This window comes from Lissotriton helveticus, chromosome 3_1, assembly GCF_964261635.1.
Source record: "Lissotriton helveticus chromosome 3_1, aLisHel1.1, whole genome shotgun sequence".
Lineage (NCBI taxonomy): Eukaryota > Metazoa > Chordata > Amphibia > Caudata > Salamandridae > Lissotriton > Lissotriton helveticus.
The window spans coordinates 1,948,814,482-1,948,835,360 of record NC_136061.1 but is presented as its reverse complement, the minus strand read 5'-3'; the positions used below and the strand labels follow the sequence as shown (position 1 = coordinate 1,948,835,360).

At 44.1% G+C, this 20,879-nt stretch overlaps 1 protein-coding gene across 1 annotated transcript in view; it reads right to left on the bottom strand.

Annotated features, from left to right (window-relative positions):
- Positions 1-20,879, bottom strand: part of MAP2K1 (mitogen-activated protein kinase kinase 1) — a 166,267-nt gene that overhangs the window by 10,951 nt on the left and 134,437 nt on the right. Inside the window, exons 7-8 of the mRNA XM_078683034.1 lie at positions 2,195-2,402; positions 820-884 (exon numbers count right to left, since the gene is read on the bottom strand). Coding sequence (XP_078539160.1) covers positions 820-884; positions 2,195-2,402 — 273 coding nt within the window. The remainder of the gene's footprint in view (positions 1-819; positions 885-2,194; positions 2,403-20,879) is intronic.

Genomic DNA, 20,879 nt, shown 5'->3' with positions numbered 1-20,879 from the left:
AGAAATTAAAAAACTGTGTGAGAAATTGTAACAGTAGGAGTAACCAGGTGCGCCCCATCACAAGTCAAATAAACCTGGGCGTCTACGAAAAAACAGCCAAAAATCTGGCTACGTTGATCCGCAGTGTGCCGGGTAAGCAAAGCCAAGAGAGGTTAATGGAACGAACGAAGAAACGAACAAACGAGAACAAATGCACACGCGCACACACACACACACACACACACACACACACACACACACATGCACACACACACGTGCACGCACGCAAAAACCGTATTCAGGATAGGGATGTAAAACCGTAAACATTTTCAAATTACTGGGCTACTGCACTGCAGTTAGGGGACTGTGCACAATTCACCACTAGCAACAGTATTGGATGAGGAAGATAAAAGATCTACGGCCTTTGTTTGCCGATTTAGGGTTAATGTCCCGGAAAGCAATGTTGTTAAGGGATGTATGACTATGTCTACAATATGCCTTTTTAGAGAGAGGAGGCACAAGAACAGGTAAATATTTAACAAATATAATTTTTACAGATTGAACAGATAGTTGCATATACAAGCTGTGCTTCATAAGCCCAGAAAGTTAAATATGAACAGATACAAATATGGAACAACTTTGGTTTGGGGGAGGCACTGTCATTGCTGACAGTCGCTTGCTGAGTGTGCTCGTATGGTTGAATGGTCTGCCCCTGGAGCAACCTCTAATGCTTTAATTAAAAAAAAGAGAAATTACTCTCCTGTTTGGCGGGGTCACCTCTACATTTTTTTGTACTTGAACATATAAGAAAATGACAAACAAACACCACAAGGGACTAACCTCATTTACAATGTAATCCAGGAGTTCAAAGATGGCCATCGGTCCTCGGCTGTCTGGTCCATAGGCTGTTGGTAAAGAAGGGTAAAAATGATCAATAATCATAAACTTTCTGCCTGTGAGAGGTGTTGATGTCTGTACAATCCTTGAAAAAACCCTGATAACTGAGGTTAGCCAGTTTAAGCATGCACAGTTCTCACTAGAAAATAGCACTAAGACAAAAGTAATAAGCCCAAGATCACAAAATGTGCTCAATCACGTAAGAAACCAAGGCCCAGATGTACAACCCTTTTTTGCGCTCGCAAACAGGAGATCGTCCCGTTTGCAACTGCAAAAAGTGTAATGGCTTGTACAAACACTATTTTGCGAGTCACTGACTCGCAAAATAGTGTTTGCGACTCGCTATTAGGATGGGGTGTCCCTTCCTAGTAGTGAAACTCACTGCCAAGTACAATTGTTTTGCAACCGCATTTGCAGCCGCAAAACACTCAGTTTACCAAGTAGGTGGTAAATCACTTGCAAACAGGAAGGGACCCCTTCCCCTTTGTGAGTGTGTGAGGAAATATGTTTTAAGAGCAGGCAGTGGTCCTAAGGACCACTGCCTAGGACCACTGCCTGCGCTTAAAAAATGAAACTGAAAAGTTTTCTTTTTCTTTTTTTAAATGCAGCCCCATTTCTAAACAAAAACTGCTTTATTGAAAAAGCAGTCACAGACATGGAGGTCTGCTGACACCAGCAGGCCACCATCCCTGTGAGTGCCAGCCATTCCCAATGGGGTCGCAAATTGCGCTTGCCTCATGAATATTGATGAGGCATGCAATTTGCGACCCCATTGTGAATCATAAACTGTGTCTAAGACACTGTTGTACATTGCATTTTATGAGTCGCAAATTGCAAGCGTCGTACAACTGGCCCCAAATCTAGTAGTTCTGAAAGCAACATACACAGATGAGTAGAAAGGTAATCCTAGACAGTCAATCGTCACCGCAGCCTTGCAATAATTATTCCATAACTAACATTCTCCTCTACCAAGATCATTTGCATGTAGTTACAGGTAACAAAGGGCCAGTCGCATTCTGTTCCCTAGCAAAGATAAGTGGATGATGACTTTGGGGCTGGTGGCTAAGCTGTTGATGTAGATCTACGAGGCCAGAGTTGTAGGCTCGACTGCTCCACTTACCTTTTCATCCTGGGCCTTAGTTCCCTTATCTGCCAACACACTTGGAGCACTCAGAAAAAATTAAACACCCAGCAGGAAGAGTTAGAAGAAAATGTAACATTTACATTGAATGTATCCATTTATTCTCAGCAGCACAGTGACGTCCTAGCTGGTACTGGTACTATATATTTTTAAAAAAATGATTAAATAAGTAATTACAGCTGGGAGGCCGGCCTGGAGGGCGCGGCCTGGTCGAAGCCTCCGTATGTGCAGTGTCTGCATTGGCTGCTGCTCCGAATAGCATCTCCAGCTCTCGGGCATCTGGAGGTGGGATAGGATACCGGCCAATAGCCATCTCTACTAACGACAGACCCATGCTCCAGATGTCAGACTGCACCGAGTAATGTGTGCCCTGCAGGCGCTCTGGCTGGAATAAAGAAATATGAGGAATCATTAAAGCAGAAAACTGATGTGGCAGAGTGCACCTATTCAGAATACGTTATGTAATTTTCAGCTAAAGTACTTAAGGAAATCCTGAGATGGCATCAAAGTGCTGTAAAAAGGAGGAGAAAAAGTAAAGGAAGGACCACGGTGGAGGGAGGAACGGATGGAGGAACCATGGGAGCAGAAAGAACATGCCCAAGACACACTACACCAACTGGTGAAGCAGTACATAATGTGCACCATTTAGTAAGGCTATGCAGGAATGAAAACCTCCACTTTAGCACAGAATCAGCATGGTGGATCTCAAAATATCAGTTAGTTCCAGTCCATCAGAGGCCATGTGAGACCACTTTGTAAATTATAGTAGTCACCGTCCTTCCTCTCTCTCGCTCTGGGCCAAAGTCTGAGGCTGAGATAAGTGACTCCAAAAATGGGTGCCTGTACCCACTACATGCAACAATCAGCACAAATTAAGCACTGTCCACACCAACCTACAAAATAAAATCAAAAATGCATACAGGAGTCAAATCCCCTAGAAGATAGGATCTCAGCAGAACCCTGTCCTGGAAAAACATTCTCGTTTATGTACAAGAAAATTACAATCTCCTGGATGTCTGGGGGTGGAGGGATTGGGACCTAGAGGGCCTCTCTGATGAGGAATAGGGCAAGCTGTTAGAGGGGGCCAAAGGAAGTAGCAATTAGAACTAATTTAAGGCTGATACAGTTCAAGGTACACACTATATTGCACAAGGACATTGTTGATTACATTTGAACAAGCCGTAACTAACGATTGCCTGATGGGATGTGGTGAAGTGTTTATGTTTCTGCACACTATTTGGGACTGCTTGGGATCCCAGGAATACTGGGGGATGGTAATAAACTGCCTGTCGCGGCTCCCCTACAGTCAGCTGACCCCATCGAACAAACTTTATATGCTGTATATATGGAGGGATGAGACTGCTATACAATACTAACGACTATTCTGTATCCTGTACTGACAAAATAGGGCAACCCAATTATCCCCAAGGAATTGGGTAAGATCAAGTACATATATAAAAAGTTCCTTGAGGAATTATTCACATAAGCATTTCACACTTATATTGGTCACAAATGTGATCCAAACAGTAAAAGAATTACAACTGTCATCAAGGATGTATTCTAATTTCTCTGTAGTTTTTATAATAGGGGTAGTTCATTGGAACATTTCATGACAGAATATGTATAAACACATTGTGAGCAATGTACATAAAGCAAAAAGCAACACTAACAACCAGAACAACCCATAAAATGCACCAGTTTGTTTAGGGATTGGTGGTGGTGTAGACACCATTTTAAAAGAGGTACCCTCAACACAGAGAAAAGTTTCGTATATTTGCAGGAATGTAGAAAATAAAAAAGAAAAAGATTTTTCTTTTCATAAAACCCTCACCCATCTGGTTTTCCCCTGGGTTGCATGCTTTATCATTGGGCTCGTCCTTGTCCTCCACGGACAAGGGCGTACTACTACCTACAAATACGTGGGAGCACTGGTTTTGTAAAAAGTTTGGGTGTTCCTATACACCTAACCACTGGTTGATAAATTGAACCTCTGGAAGAACACTATTTGAATATGTCACATGCACCTTCCGATATGAAATGGTTTGTACTAGAGGTATTCAAATGCTCTAGATGGAGAACCAATGTTGATCGCCTGCTCACAATGAAGGAGAACAGGTAGAATGGCAGACCTTAGGTACCCTGTAGTCCTAATACGACAGTTTTGCCCTTTTTTCTGGGTGCGCACCATCGTGCACTATTTTCCACAACATGGTTTAATTGTTGCGGTAAAGTATTTTGCTGTGTTGACATTGGTTGTGCTCATGTTGGGTATTTGTTTTTTATTGCCTTAACATTTTGTGAACCATTGTATTATAATTGTTTTTAATATGGCAGCCTTTTGTGTCCTCGTTTTAAGACCACAATGTCCTTAGAAAGAAGCAAGAGAGGTGCATAAAGAAGCAAAAGAAGTGCAGAAAGAAGCAACAGAAATGTAGAAAGAGGCAAGAGAAGTGCAGAAAGAAGCAACAGAGGTATAGAAAGAGGCATGTGAGGTGCAGAAAGAGGCAAGTGAGGTACAGAAGGAGGCAAGAGAAGTGCAGAAAGAAGCAACAGAGGTATAGAAAGAGGCATGTGAGGTGCAGAAAGAGGGAACGGGGTGCAGAAAGAGGTAAGAGAGGAGCAGAAAGAGGGGTGCACAAGGAGACGAGAGGTACACAGATACAAAAGAGGTGCAGAAAGAGGGAACGGGGCACAGAAAGAGGCATGAGAGGAGCAGAAAGAGGGATGCAGAAAGAGACAAGAGGGGTGCAGAAAGAAGGGTGCACAAGGAGACAAGAGAGGTGCACAGAAACAAGAGAGGTGCAGAAAGAGGGAATACGAGTGCAGGAAGGGGCAACAGGTGTGCAGAAAGAAGCAAGCGATGTGTAGAAACAGGCAAGAGAGGTTCAGACAGGGGGAACAGGGGTGCAGAATTAAGCAAGAGAGGTACAGAAAGAGGCAAGAGAAGTGCCGATTGAGATGCAGAAGGCGGCAAGAGAACTGCAGAGAGAGGCAAGAGAGTTGCAGAAACAGGCAAAAGTAGGTGCAGAAAGACGGAACAGGGGTGCAGAAATTTACAGGTTGAGGTGCAAAAAAACCAAGAGCAGTGCAGAAAGAATCAACAGAGGTGCAGAAAGAGGTAAGATGGGTGCAAAAAGAGGCAAGAGAACTGCAGAAACAAGAAAAGAGATGCAGAAAGTGGCAAGAGAACTGCAGAAAGAGGCAAGAGAGGTACACAAAGAGGGAAGACGGTTGCAGAAAGAGAAGAGATATGTGCAGAAAGAAGGAGGAGAGGTGCAGAAAGAGGGGAGAGGGGTGCGGAAAGAGGCAAGAGGTGTACAGAAAGAAGCAACAAGTGCAGAAAGAAGCAAGAGCAGTGCAGAAAGAAGCAACAGAGGTGCAGAAAGAGGCCAGAGAAGGACAGGAAGAGGAAAGAGAGGTGCAGAAAGAGGGAAGAGGGGTCCAGAAAGAGGGAAGAGGGGTGCAGAAAGAAGCAAGAGAGGTAGAGAAAGAGGCAAGAGAAGTGCAGAATGAGATGCAGAAGGCGGCAAGAGAACTGCAAAAAGAGGCAAGAGTTGCAGAAATAGGCAAAAAGAGGAGCAGAAAGAGGGAACAGGGGTGTAAAAATTTGGAAGTGAGGTGCAAAAAGAAGCACGAGCAGTGCAGAAAGAATCAATAGAGGTGCAGAAAGAGGGAAGAGGGGTGCAAAAAGAGGCAAGAGCTGCAGAAAGAAGCAAAAAAGATGCAGAAAGTGGGAAGAAAGGTACAGAAAGAGCCAAGAGAGGTGCACAAAGAGGGAAGAAGGTTGCAGAAAGACGAAAGAGGGGTGCGGAAAGAAGCAAGAGAGGTGCATAAAGAGGCAAGAGGAGTAAAGAAAGAGGCAACAGAGGTGCAGAAAGAGGCAACAGGGGTGCAGAAAGAGGCAACAGGGGTGCAGAAAGAGGCAACAGAGGTGCAGAAAGAGGCAAGAGAAGTGTAGAAAGAGGCAAGAGAAGTACAGAAAGAAGCAACAGATGTGTAGAAAGAAGCAAGAGAAGTGATGAAAGAGACGAGAGAGTTGCAGAAAGAAACAAGAGGTGCAGAAAAAAGCATGAGAAATGCAGAAAGAGGCAAGAGAGGTGCAGAAAGAAGCAAGAGTGGTTTGCGCACAATTAGTACCAATTTAACGCCCGCATTTAGCAATAAGTAACATTTGACCCTTCCAGGTTTGCAAAGGGCCTTTAACCACGCTGTAACACTTGTCGCTGCATTTTTGGTAACGTTTGAGCTAGAAATCAAGGCTTTTTAGTTCAAAGCTGCAGATTATGCAGCAGATGATGGATTATGTGCACATGCGGAAAATGTACAACTATGCAAACCGGTGCAGCTGAACAGTCTCATAATTCCAGTGGCCCTGCTCATACCTCTGACAAGGTCCAGAAGTGCTCCCCAGTGGTTCCTTCTTTTTTTGTCTCATTGAGTTTATAGTTTTGCTACTATGGAAATGAGGAAGACTAAACCTGAGGTTACTGCTCCACAACACAGACTACCATACCACATAATTACTCTTCCTAACATATAATCCCACTCTACATAATTCCTATACACTAAATACCACATACTTTCTATCCACATAATTTCACTACACAACATACCACGTAATTCCACTACACACAACGGTCATCCCATCAACTCCAATAAAATGTAGTAAAAAACGTTCACATTTACAATGCCAATAGCAGTAGCTCTCGCAAACAGAGACCTATTACATTGCAAACCCTTCTTTAACTAGTAGTCACGTCTGCAGAGTGGTGGAGAAAGGACGCTGGGCCTCCAACCAGCGCTCAGGAATTCCACTGCGTAGGAATTAAAGGAGGTCCTAGGAGCGCTTCTCGGCCCCCAAAGTCCCTCAGGATTAAAGTGGACTTCATCCCCCAACCAGTAGTATATGCCAGGAGGCGCATTTGCAGAGGGGTGGAGAAAGGAGGGCATGGCCTCCGAAGACCTCTTAGCAATCCCACAGTGTGGGACTTACTGAAGGTAACATCCTTATGGGCCAACTACTCCTCCTATTACCGCCAGTAAATCCTACACAGCAGGACTACTAAATTCTCATAGCAAGCCACGCCCCCTGTGCCCACCACTCTGCAAACGCGCTTCCTGGCGTGCTCTTGGATGGGGATTGAAGACCCCTTCGCTGCTGAGGGTCCTTAGGGGACAACTATCCTACCTGTTACCTCCCTTAAGCCTCACACAGTGAGATTGCTGCCAGGTGGACACAAGCTGCACCCCCTTTCTCCACCACTCTGCAAACATACCTCCTGGCACACTCTTGGTTGGGGATGAAGTCCCCTAGCCTCCTGAGGGTCCCTGGGGTCCAACTAGCCCTCCTGTTTCCTCTAGTAAGCGCCACAGAGCTGGATTGCTGAGAATGGTCAGAGGCCACGCCCCCTTTTTACTCCACTCCGCAAACACGCCTCCTGGCGCACTGCTGCTTGGGGGATGAAGTCCACTTTATTCCTGAAGTCCTCGGGACACAAGGGGACCTGATCGCCCCACTATCAGTGCGCCGAGAGGCGCCTTTGCAGAGTGTTGTAAAAAGGGGCGTGGCCTCGGACCACCTTTCAGCAATCCCACTGTGTAAGGCTTATTGAAGGTACCTGGTGGGCTACTTGGCCCCTACAGACCCTCACCAGTGAAGGGGACTTCATCCCCCATCCCAGAGCGCGCCAGGAGGTGCAGGGAGGGAGCGGGGCCTACGGCAAGTTGACAGTTTCTTTCTTTTTTGTAGTTTAGGCAGGGGGGGGATGTGTGGCCCCCCTACCCTTGACCCTTTTAGGCCCCGGGGACCCCATCCCACGGGGCCTGAGCCATTTAAAAAACAAAAAAATATTGAAAAGGGAGGGGGACGCGCGCCCCCCCACCAGAGGCCGATTGTGACCCCGGGAGACCCCATCCCTCGGGGCTAGGCCTTTGTCTTTTTTTCAGGGGAGAGGGGCAGCACTGTCTGAGAAACACAAGGGGTGGAGCGGAGAGGGGAGTGTCATGAGGGGAAGGGAGGAGAGGGCAGTTTTTAAGTCCTTAAGCCTGTTTAGCCCAATGAGCGAAGCACGCCTGTTTGCAATAAAATAAAAAATTATATATATATATATATATATATATATATATATTACCTACTGGCGGTCGCCAGTAGGTATATATAGTTAGGATTTTTTCTCTATAGGATTTTTGAAAATTCTATGTCTAATAACTTTGGCGTTTGTGGACGGAATTGGCTGAAATTTTCAGGAAAATGGCACATTTTGTTTCTGAGCAGCCCTTGAAAATTTGGGGGGGGGTTCGTCAAGGGGGGGCCGAGAAAAAAGGGGGGTCCCAAAACGTGTTTTTAACATTGAGTTTTCCATAGGGCGGTTGGCCTCACTTTTAGCCCGAACGGCTGAATGGATTTACACGAAACTTGGCAAAATTGTAGGGACTGGTAGCCCGATGTGCCTTTTGTAGGTCTCAATATATGTGCTTCAGTGGATTTTGAGAAATTAACGTTCAAAAAAAGATATATATCTGTAACAGCGGACCGGGCAGCGCTCGAGTTCGCGTACTTTTCGCGCAATGGAGCTTTGTGAAGCGAAGCTGATTGGTTCTCCGGCGTCTGTAAACATTCCAAACAGTCCGTAGCGGCCGCCATCTTGTCTCTCGGTAGGATCGAGAGACAAGAGGAGGCCAAAGCGAAGGGGCAAATGACCATAAGGGGGCATAGTAGATCCTCGCTGACCCCCTAGGTTTGATGTGGAGGTTTTAAAAGGGCCCCGCGGGGCAAAAAAAAAAAATAATAATAATAATCGAACGGCTGAATGGATTTGCACGAAACTTGGTAAAATATTAGGGACTGGTAGCCCGATGTGCCTTTGCTAGGTCTCAATATATGTGCTCCAGTGGATTTTGAGAAATTAACGTTCAAAAAAAGATATATATCTGTAACAGCGCTCCGCTTCGCGTAACGGAGGTTTGCGAAGCTGATTGGTTCTCCGGCGTCTGTAAACATTCCAAACAGTCCGTAGCGGCCGCCATCTTGTCTCTCGGTAGGATCGAGAGACAAGAGGAGGCCAAAGCGAAGGGGCAAATGACCATAAGGGGGCATAGTAGATCCTCCTTGACCTCTTAGGTTTGATGTGGAGGTTTTAAAAGGGCCCCGCGAGGCAAAAAAAAAAAAAATAATAATAATCGAACGGCTGAATGGATTTGCACGAAACTTGGCAAAATTGTAGGGACTGGTAGTCCGATGTGCCTTTGCTATGTCTCAATATATGTGCTCCAGTGGATTTTGAGAAATTAACGTTCAAAAAAAGATATATATCTGTAACAGCGCTCCGCTTCGCGGAGATAAAATTATATCTGTATTACCTAGCTGTTGCTAACACCAGTTAGCGACGGCTAGTAGGAGATAGCGACCATCTTGGGCCCCACTTTGCATGTGAGTGATATTTATCACTAATGACATGCAAAGTGGGCATGCCAAGATGTTAGCGACTGGAAACAGTCGCTAACATCGCTATCTCCTATTATCAACTTTTGGAAATATTCGCGATAAGCGCGAATATCTCCAAAAGCTAGCACCTGCCCTGAGCAGTTCTAAGGCATGTTATCCAATGGGAGGTGGATAACATGGCTAAGAGCATTAGCTCGGTAATGCATGAATATCGCGGAGTTTTCAGCGATATTAATGCATTGCGGTCGTTTATCGTATTTGCGATAAACCTTGATAATAGCAAGGTTTATCTGCGATAATTTCTGACGATGCTTAGCGGTAAAAAAATCGTTGCTAAGCATCGTTAGGGATAAATATCGCTTAACTTTGGTAATATGCCCCAACGTCTGTTAACGTTCGATTCGAAGGAAATCAGGAAGTGTTGAAAAACATTGTCTGCGCCATCTTGCCTTTTTTCAAATGCCACACTTTTGTCGTGCACGGCAGTCATTTTAGATGCCTTGACCAGACCCACTCTGTGCACGCTGTCGATCCTTAGCATGACTCCCCACCCTCGAAAGCATCTCCCCCAGGCAGTGGTCACCCCCGCTCTCTGTCTTATGCATGGGTAATAAACCACCCCCCATCTGCGCTGCTCTTCCCTGAGAATCACACCCTGTGCCCGCCCGACACCTCCCTTTCGCCCTATTCACTACCGCACCCTCTGACACTCCTTTTCCTCTGTGTCCGATTGTCCAGGCCGGTCCTAGGGTATCAGCTAGCCCTGCAGATGTAGTTTATGGCCCCAGCTGTAAAGAATCACCCCTCTTCAAAGGAGTTATAGTAGATCAAGGCCCACACTCGATGAGATCCGTCACAGCAGACGCGTTCCTATTATCTGAAAACCATCCTGTATTGTGATTGGGGAGGGGACCGAGCCTGTAGCGGAAGATTCCAGGGATGACTCTTTGTACATCAAAGTTTTTACAATTATGTGTCACATTAAAAATATATAGCACTCCAACAAAGTAGTAAGATTATAAAACTTTAATAACTTATAAATATATACAAGAAAACAAAAACAGTAATAACATATAAACATTTTTAGGGAAAAACAACGAAGTAGCGGTCGGCTGTGCGAATAGTCCCAACGCAGCACAACGTCCAGATTTCTGGCGTGGGGCGTCGCGGGGGGTGGGTCATCAGTAGCAAACTGTTGTGCGAATAGTTCCAAGGCAGCAGAACAATGGCACCAAGGTGATGTCCAGTAAGTTGCCGCACTGGTTTTGGTATCCTACAATGCTGCTCCGAATAACGGCGTGGGGCGCCCCGGGGGAGGCGGCGTGAACGGGCCTCTCCAGGTGGAGTGTCATCTGTTGTAGTGGGGCGCCCCTTTACCGTTTCAGTTGCCATTCCGTCCGTTTTTGGTCCACTGTGTCAAAAGCCGCAATTCAGCTGAGTTGCGCCCACTCTTGCGGTGCAGCGATAGGCGGCTGTCACAGGACTCTCAAAATGGCGGCAGGCTGTTTCCTTTTTGGGCCTGGTCCACTGAAATGGCCCTGGGACACCTTGGAAATCGGACGCTTGTCTGCTAGGTCTTGGACCCCATTCTCGAAAGCGTCCCCTCCGCCTTGAGGATTTATCAAAAGTTTTGGGGGCCCCCGACTCCTGTAGGCTTCTGGTGGGGAGCGGTTGCCATGATTGCTCGCGGAATGACTACGACGGAGCTACGAGATGGTGGTGCTCTCATGCTGAAGCCAGCTTCAGTCTGAAACATCCAGAAACAAGGTGGGGCTTTCATCGTTTGGGAAAAAAAAAAATTTCATCCAATGAAAAGTGTTGTTTTTAGGTCATATGATCAAGCCTTCCATCATTAGGAAACCAAAAGTAAAATGAACCAATGAAAAGTTTTATAAACAAGTCACATGACCTGTTATGCGGCATAGGGTATAAAATGCGGAGAAAATACGTTGGCACGTGAGGCGGCGTCAGTAGCGGACCAATGTGCGAATAGGCCGAAGGCAATACAACGCGCCAAGATCCGGATGGCACCGAGGTGGTGTCCAGCAAGTTGCAGCACTGGTGTGGCCATCCTACAATGCTGAAAGTCGGCGTGGGGCGCCCCGTTGGCCTGTGAGTTTGCGTCAGTAGCGGACCGATGTGCGAATAGGCCGAAGGCAGCACAACGCGCCAAGATCCGGATGGCACCGAGGTGGTGTCTAGTAAGTTGCCGCACTGGTGTGGCCATCCTACAATGTTGAAAGTCGGCGTGGGGCGCCCTGTTGGCCTGTGAAATGGCGGCAGTAGCGGGCCGATGTGCGAATGGGGCCAAAGGCAGCGCAACAATATTTTCGGAATAGAAGACACCACAAGGCGCTGAGATGCCAAGATCCGGATGGCACCGAGGTGGTGTCTAGCAAGTTGTGGCACTGGTGTGGCCATCCTACAATGGTAAAAGTCGGCGTGGGGCGCCCTGTTGGCCTGTGAAATGGTGTCAGTAGCGGACTGATGTGCGAATGGGGCCAAAGGCAGCGCAACAATATTTTCTGACTGACACCACAAGGCGCTGAGATGCCAAGATCCGGATGGCACCGAGGTGATGTCTAAGTTGCGGACCGATGTGCGAATGGGGTCAAAGGCAGCGCAACAATATTTTCTGTATGGAAGATACCACTAGGCGTTGAGATGCCAAGATCCGGATGGCACCGAGGTGATGTCTAGCAAGTTGCTGTACTGGTGTGGTCATCCTACAATGCTGAAAGACGGCGTGGGGCGCCCCATTAGCCTGTGAGATGGCGTCAGTAGCGGACCGATGTGCGAATAGGCCGAAGGCAGCACAACGCGCCAAGATCCGGATGTCACCGTGGTGGTTTCATAGTTGAGAGGCACTTCATCTGCAGTGGGGCGCCGAGATCCGGATGGCACCGAGGTGATGTCTAGCAAGTTGCTGTACTGGTGTGGTCATCCTACAATGCTGAAAGTCGGCGTGGGGCGCCCCATTAGCCTGTGAGATGGCGTCAGTAGCGGACCGATGTGCGAATGGGGCCAAAGGCAGCGCAACAATATTTTCTGAAGAGAAGACACCAAAAGGCGCTGAGATTCCAAGATCCGGATGGCACCGAGGTGGTGTCTAGGAAGCTATGCAGTTGAGTTGTGTGCGCACTTGCGGCGAATAGGTCGAAGGCAGCATAACAATGTTTTCTGAATAGAAGACACCACAAGGCGTTGAGATTCGGTTACCACCGAGGTGATGTCTAGCAAGTTGCCGCACTGGTGTGGCCATCCTACAATACTGCTCCGAATAACGGCGTGGGGTGCCCGAAGGGGGGGGGGGGGAGGCGGCGTGAACGGGCCTTCCTAGGTGGAGGCTCGTCTGCTGTAGTGGGGCGCCCCTTTACCGTTTCAGTTGCCATTCAGCTGAGTTTCGGCTGCTCTTGATGCTACAGCGACAGGCGGCTGCAACAGGACTCTCAAAATGGCGGCCTGTTCTTTGGATTTGGGCCTGGTCCACTAAAATGGCCCTGGGACACCTTAGAACTCGGACGCTCGATTTTTTTTTCCTTTCCTGTACATGCAAAAAAAGGTAAATGCCCGGTACGTTACACGCTTCATCTGCCACGATGAACTCTCCAGAGGAACCGAAAAAAAATACAGTTATGGTAACTATACCATGCATCGTCATATGGAGAGGTGGCACCAATTAATTATAGTGCTGCATAAAAGAGAGATTTGGAGGAGAACCCTTGACCTGCTAGTACATTCATCAAAGAAGTGGCACTGACAGCATCAGAGGCAAGGGAAACGGTCCCAAATATTTAGAAGAACTTTGGAAAGATTAAAATGACATGTTTAGATTGTGGCAAATTAATTTCATGTGGACAGATGAGTGTTACTCTAATAAATACAGCATATGAACATCATCATAGTCGATGGTTGGTAGAGACATTTTGACTATATCCTGGACCTGCCCGTCCTCGCCCAAAATGGCGCCGGAATAAATGGGACTCGTAACTCCTTGTTGTGTACTGGTTGCAGAACCTTGAAATCACGAGATACGTATGCATTTTTGAAGCACATGGCGGGCGGGGACGAGAATTGATTGAATATTTCGACATCCCTATTGATATTAAGTTCTGATGTGTTATTGATTACTGTACTATTGAAAGTTCGAATTAACGTCACCGATGGTACTTGCCCGCAAATGTATATCTAGATAATTTTATTGTAACTGGCCCTGTCGTATTTTAATTATAAAATGTACGTCCACCGATTCCGTAACTGTTAGACACCTTAGTTCTTGCAACCTAATGGCCCGCCCGTTACGTTCCTCTACAGTGTAAATGTCTACTCATCATATACGATTACAGTTTGCTCCGTGGCCGGCCCACGTGGTTATAGGCTCGTATTTGTATAATGAAATTTTCACAATAAAGGTTTTTAAAAGAAAACATGGTAGTAGTATATACATTGGTAAAGTTTGTAATAATAGTCACTGTTTTAGAATCAGTAAAAGGCAAGTGAAATAAAGCAGACCAATTACATGAAGGGTAAAAGGTATAATTCGAAGGAACGCAGTAAAGATAAATGGTCAAGGGCTGTTGTGTTTTCTACTCCTGCAACATAAAGTGATCGATAAGAATCTCATATTCAGGCGTATCGGCGACTAAGACAGCAGGTCGACCCTCTTTTGCTCAACGGCTCCGTCATGGGACGAAGAAACGCTCTTTTTCTCGAAAAAAGAATATATTTTACTTGCAGGACAGTTGTAAATTTTCCGGGAAAGTACATTAGCCTGGAACATTATAACATATATTTAAGAAAAAATAATGTTCGGAAGTAATAAAAAGCGTAATTTTTAGGTCATATGACCAAGCCTTTCATCATTAGAATAAGAAAAGTAAAATGAACCAATGAAAAGTTTTATTAACAAGTCACATGACTTGTTATGCTTACGTTACGCGCTGCGCGTCCCGGATGACTTCCGGATGCGCTAACGCGGCGCGTCATATGACGCATTACGCGACAACGCAGGTCCAGAATATAGTCAAAATGTCTCCACCAACCAGCGGTTGGAACACAACCCCTTTCAGCAGGCTAAATAGTTCTGTTAAATGACAACAGAAGGGACAGGCAACAAGAACCATCAGTCAAAGAGGGGAGGGCTAGTTCTTCTCTACCGGGTTACATTGGGGCGCTACCGGAACTGATCGAATTGGTAGTCTACAGTGTTTCTGGATATTCAGACTGAAGCTGGGGTTAGCATGAGAGCAGCACCATTTCGTAGCTCCGTCGTGGCCATTCCGCAACCAATCATGGCAGCCGCTCTTTATCGTTATTTTGGGCGGGGTGGGTGGCGGAGCCAAGCTGTTTTGCAGCCATCATTGTGTGGAGTTCAGTTCATCTCACTAGTTTTGTATTTGTCATGAGGGGTTGTTCTTAATGTTTCTATTTTAGCGAGGTCAAAAAGAGATCCCATTAGTGGCCTACTGATTTTGCTCGATTCCTTTTCTTTTTTTTTTACATGATTTTTCGTTATCTGCGAAGACTAAACAGAGTATTGCGACTCTGTGTTTGTTTGTAAATAGAGAATGAACCAAAGAGAACCAATTCTAAAACAGTAAATACTTGGATAACAATCAATCAAATGGAGAGAGAAGCAGGCACGACGTATTACAACGGGGGCAAAGGCCTGCGTTAACTACCCTTCACTATGTGCAAAGAGAGAGTACTCCTAATAGAAATGAGGGGGGGGGCACCATTCAAAGCAGATCAGTGTGCATAAACACGAAAATGTTTTCACTTACCACGTACTTGACATTCGACAGCTTATGATATTTGCTATTAAAAAACCATTGAAATTCACTGAAAAAACCATAGGTTATAGACCATATATAGTTAGGAATTAGCATTTACAAAACCTTGAAAATTCACTGAAAAAACCATAGGTTATAGACCATATATAGTTAGGAATTAGCATTTAAAAAACCTTATTTTACTCACACAAAACCATTGAAATTCCATATATAGTTAGTTGCACTAACTATATATCGCGCACCCGCAATCCACTGCTGATCATGTCACATATTACATCATTCATGACATGGTCAGTGACATCACTGATGACATCACTGATGACATCTCAAATGACATCACTGATGAGATCACTGATGACATCATCCAGTGACTGTGTGTTTCTGTAAAGTTTAAATATGTTTTACATATTGAAGAATGAGTAGATGTATAAGTGTCTGGACGAAGGATTTAGTAGGTGCATGACTGAATGTATGAGTGAGTGATTAAATGTGTCTCACTGAGTGCATGGGTTAGTGACTAAACTGTCTTAATTTGTGCATCATTATGTCTGTTGTTCTGTAAACTGCTGCATGTGTTGATCAGTAGCTATATGATTAACTATATGGGTTATTGATTGATTGTCCAAGTATTTGTATGGGAGACTGAGTGTGTGTGTGGCTGGCTGGGAGGTGTGTGACTCTGTGCAGATCAATGTGTACTTGTATCAATGATTGTATAAGAAAGTAAGTATGTGTTAGTATATGTTTGAAAATGTAAGGTGCTCTATGTTTAACTGTATAGACAAGAAAATGGAAGTGTGATTGATTCTTTACAGGACTGACTAGGTGTGTGAGTAACTCCATGGATGAGTGGCAGAGTCTGAGTGTCTGTATAGGTGTATGAGTGCATATGATAGTGTTGTAAAGATGAGTGATTGTATGTATGAATGATTGTATGGGTGAATGAGTGAATGTGTGTGTAGACGTAGGAATCAGTGAGTACGTATGTAGTAACTAGTATTGGTGTGTCAATGGTTTCAAAAATTATACTCTGTATTTAACACTGGGTGTAACAGAGGTTATATTAAAGTGTGAGGAGATGCATTGTATTGTCACATTAATGATATCATCATTGATGTGACCATTGATGTCAAAAGAGATGTCATCAGTGATGTCATCAGTGATGTCACTGACCATGTCATGAATGATGTAATATGTGACATGATCAGCAGTGGATTGCGGGTGCGCGATATATAGTTAGTGCAACTAACTATATATGGAATTTCAATGGTTTTGTGTGAGTAAAATAAGGTTTTTTAAATGCTAATTCCTAACTATATATGGTCTATAACTTATGGTTTTTTCAGTGAATATATATATATATATTTTTTTTTTTTTCCAAGATACTTCAAACGATTTTGAAGACAACAGGACACCCAAAGTTCAGATATTCCAAGATTTATTTGGCAGATGAAAAAAATCTCAACGCGTTTCGCCATTACGGCTTGATCACGCTCATCTCGTGGTAGTCACGGCCATTTTTTTATATACATACCACACCCTAGTGCATAGATTCTAACATGGGGAAGTGGAGGACATCTTTGAATGGATTATACATAACGGCAACAGTCAATTATTAGCGCTAGAATGATAATCTTAGTCTTACAATACATTTAGTGTAACGTTAAACGCGCAATACAAAAATATTCATATCATATGACAGCGTAACGTAATTTCATATTATTATATACATTTGTCAAAATAATGCCTATATGAAATCAATAGTGACCATGATATTAGTGCGAGCTTGTTACATTGATCTAAACTGCGATATGTTCCTCTGTTGCAATGTCAATATACAGCGCGATAGGACATATGCGAAAACAGACTCCTCATTGGCTGTCCATCAACCTAACGCGCCATTGGTTGTATGTTGGTATGGCAATATGCTGTAAACTAAGTAAATCCATAGTGATTGTTCAATCATAAATGAATAATAGCTATCCAAAATTATATATACACTGCATTATATGATCATGCCGGTATTGTTGGCGCCTCAGTTCATGATAGAAGAAATGTAGTCTGCCCTAGTGGGCTGCAGTCTCGAATCCAATAGAACCACCGAAACAATGTTTTCAAGTTCTACCCAAGTGGGCAAATAAATTCATTAACAAGGTAGTGCACAAAATAAATTCCTTGCGATATAATCCACTTCCTTCCGCTACCCCATGTTGTGAGAAATCTAAAAATAATAAAATAAAACATTAAAACCAAGGAAACTGCAGATATAGTAATCAATCCAATATCATAAAGTTCTTTCATTCATATAAATGTATGGATAGTTCTTCACTCATGTTAAATCCTTTCGGAGTTAAACATTCGAAGTCTACAATATATTTAGACTCAAGCTTCTAAGGCTCTAATCGGGCATACCGGGAAAGGGAAGGTACGAACGACGCACTTCGGTGGGTTTGTTTGGAATTCCGGATTACCGGGTGTTACCCGACAGAGGACTAGTGGCATTCGAAGTAATTCAGGAGCAGGGAGCACTACACGGAAACACTGTCTAAACAAGGCAGTACGTGCACAAAGTTCAGCTAAGAAGTGATTCTAACATGGCAGGTGAGCTAGATGCTCGTCGAAAGAAAACTGCAGATAAATTGTTCTTCACGAACACTGATAATTTAACTGATGAAACACCCATAGCTTCCAGCATAGGAACTGAGTTGAATTTGCAATCCAAATTAAACAAGTTGGAAAGGCTATACAAACAAGAACTCTCTAAATAGTGGGAAGCAGAATCACTACAAAGATACATTGAGGTCAAGAGAGTACCACGGGGATTAAGAGTTTTCACCGTCCCGACATATGAAAACCCCTGATGCAGAAATGTTGCAGGAATGGACAGACAACTCAGCAGCCTGCTCAATGATTATGATGCGCATTTTGGTGAAATATGCCATAAAAGACAGAGCAAAACTTCTGTTGGAGATTGAACAACTAACATTGGAAATTAGTGCACTGATGACTAAGGATAAACTAGAGGATTATATCAAAAAATTATTGTTGAGGATGGACAAACTGGAAAATGAGATCACCGCTAAGAAACAACGTAAATTCATCAGGGATTACAAAGATTATCAAGCGGGACGTACCCTCACCTTTCAAAAGAAATACGATCACTTATTTGATAAAAACACAGGATTGGCCATGATTAAGCCAGCACCAACCTGCAGACAAGACGTGACTGAAAGTGATATTTCAGATGGAAATGTCTCCGATACCTCGAACCCAGGAACCAATCAGGATGTCACTGCTGATATTACAAGGAATCCGAATTTTTGATTACAGTTCCAAATGATCAGCAAAAATCGGACAGAAATGTTCCAGGATGTGGGACCACAAAGGGGTCGAGGACGGGGAAACAGAGGAGGAACCACCGCAATAAACAAGCCAAAAAGAGGAGGTGCAAGAGGCAACAGTGCTCCAATGGAAATGGCAACACGGAGCCGCAAACAGAATTAAATATGACAGTTGTCAATTTATCGAACAGGGCACTTACCAAGGTGGAAGAAGATGTTTTGGCCTTTGGTTTATCTTTCTGTCCTTCCATGAATATGAATTTTGCAGAAACTCGCATCGATTTATTCCTATTTTCAAGGAAACTTAAATTGAAGAAATGGTTTGCAACTAAACCCAAGATCAGCGAGCCTGTAAGTATGTCATCGACTGTCAGTAATTTTGACATGAGTGATATGGAATTACTGCATGTGATGAGTTCTGATCCGGACAATGTCCACAATACCTCTGACTGGGACACGTGGGGGACTGATTTGGGGATTAATCCTGGAACAAAATTCAAACCAAAATCAGTTTTTCTTCCCCTAATCCAATGTGATGCAATAGATGTGTTTGAAAAAGGCGTGTTGAAAGATCTTACTAAATTGCGCTATCAGAAGGTGCCAGGTAGAAAGAAAAACTTAACGAATGATCAACTGATAGCCATTGATGACTTGAAAAACGATACCAACATTGTTATTAGACAAAGTGACAAAGGTGGGAATGTTGTGGTGTTAAATAAGACCCAATACCTCAATGAGGGGTTACGACAACTCAATGATGTGAATTGCTATTGTAAAACCAACCATGAAGAGCTATTGAAATCTAATCTAATGTTTAGGGACTTGTTGTTGGAGTGGAGGGATGTGGGATTGCTTGAGCCTGAAGAGTTTCAATATCTATATTGTGCGCATCCCAGAATCCCTATTTTGTACCTACTACCCAAATTGCACAAGAATCCCCTAGTACCACCAGGACGTCCAATCGTATCTTCGATTGGATCATTACTGGAACATACTTCCAAGTATATTGACCACTATTTAAGACCTTTTGTGGTCGCTCTTCCGTCGTACATTAAAGACACCACCCACTTTCTAACAGCCATCAATGGAACACATTGGGAAGATCAATATACTCTTGTCACACTAGATGTGACTAGTTTATATACCAGCATCCTACACGAGCAAGGCTTAATGGCTATAGAGCATTTCTTTAGAACACGTTCTGTCTCATACCTGCAACATTCTAAAATTATTTCATCTATGATTGATTTCTGTCTCAGAAACAATTTTTTTTTCTTTGACAACATCTTGTATCGACAGTCACAGGGCACGGCCATGGGAACCTGCTTCGCCCCCAGCTACGCGAATTTATTCATGGGCTGGTGGGAGGAGCAGGTTGTCAGTGAGATGGCAGAATTTGACAACGTTGCCCTGTGGCTGCGTTACATAGATGATATTTTTTTCATTTGGAATGGGGATGAAGCGTCTGTTAGACTATTCATTGACAAATTGAACATCAACCACTTAAATCTCACATTCACTGAACATATCAGTGATAAAAGGCTAGAATTCCTTGCTGTAACTGTGGAAGTTAGTAACAAACAACTTATCACCAAACTATTTCGCAAAACAACTGCGGGTAATAGCATTTTATATGCTAATAGTTGCCATCCCCGCAATTTGGTATATAGTATACCTTATGGTGAATTACTTCGCGCGAAGCGGAATTGTAGTACTCAGGGAGCCTATATAGATGAAGAAAAGACAATGTGTCAAAGATTTCGTAACAGGGGGTACAGTCAGAATATGATTAACACTGCAAAAGAGAGGGTTGCCCTGAAAAATAGAGAGGAATTATTGAATCCCAGAATTGAAACAGAAGATACCAATCTGGTCAGATTCATAACCACTTTCTCAGGACAGGCACACGATGTGCGGAAGATCTTCAGTAAACATTGGCACGTCTTGCATACTGACTTACACCTTAAGAAGTACCTTAGTGACAATCCACAAATAACATTTCGGAAGGGGAGGTCACTAAGAGACGAGTTGAGTCAGAACTATGTGACATCATCATCTGGCTCAAATAACCAAGAAATTGGCTTCAAATGTTGTCATAGATGCAAGGCTTGCAAATTTAGCCATGATTGCAAAACACTCATTGTTCCAACTACTAAGAAGGAGTTCACAATACGCAAACATCTGACTTGTAATACACCCTACAGTGTATATGTGCTAATCTGTCCGTGTAATAAATGGTACGTAGGGAGCACAAAACATGAGGCTAAAAAAAGAGTGCTGGAGCA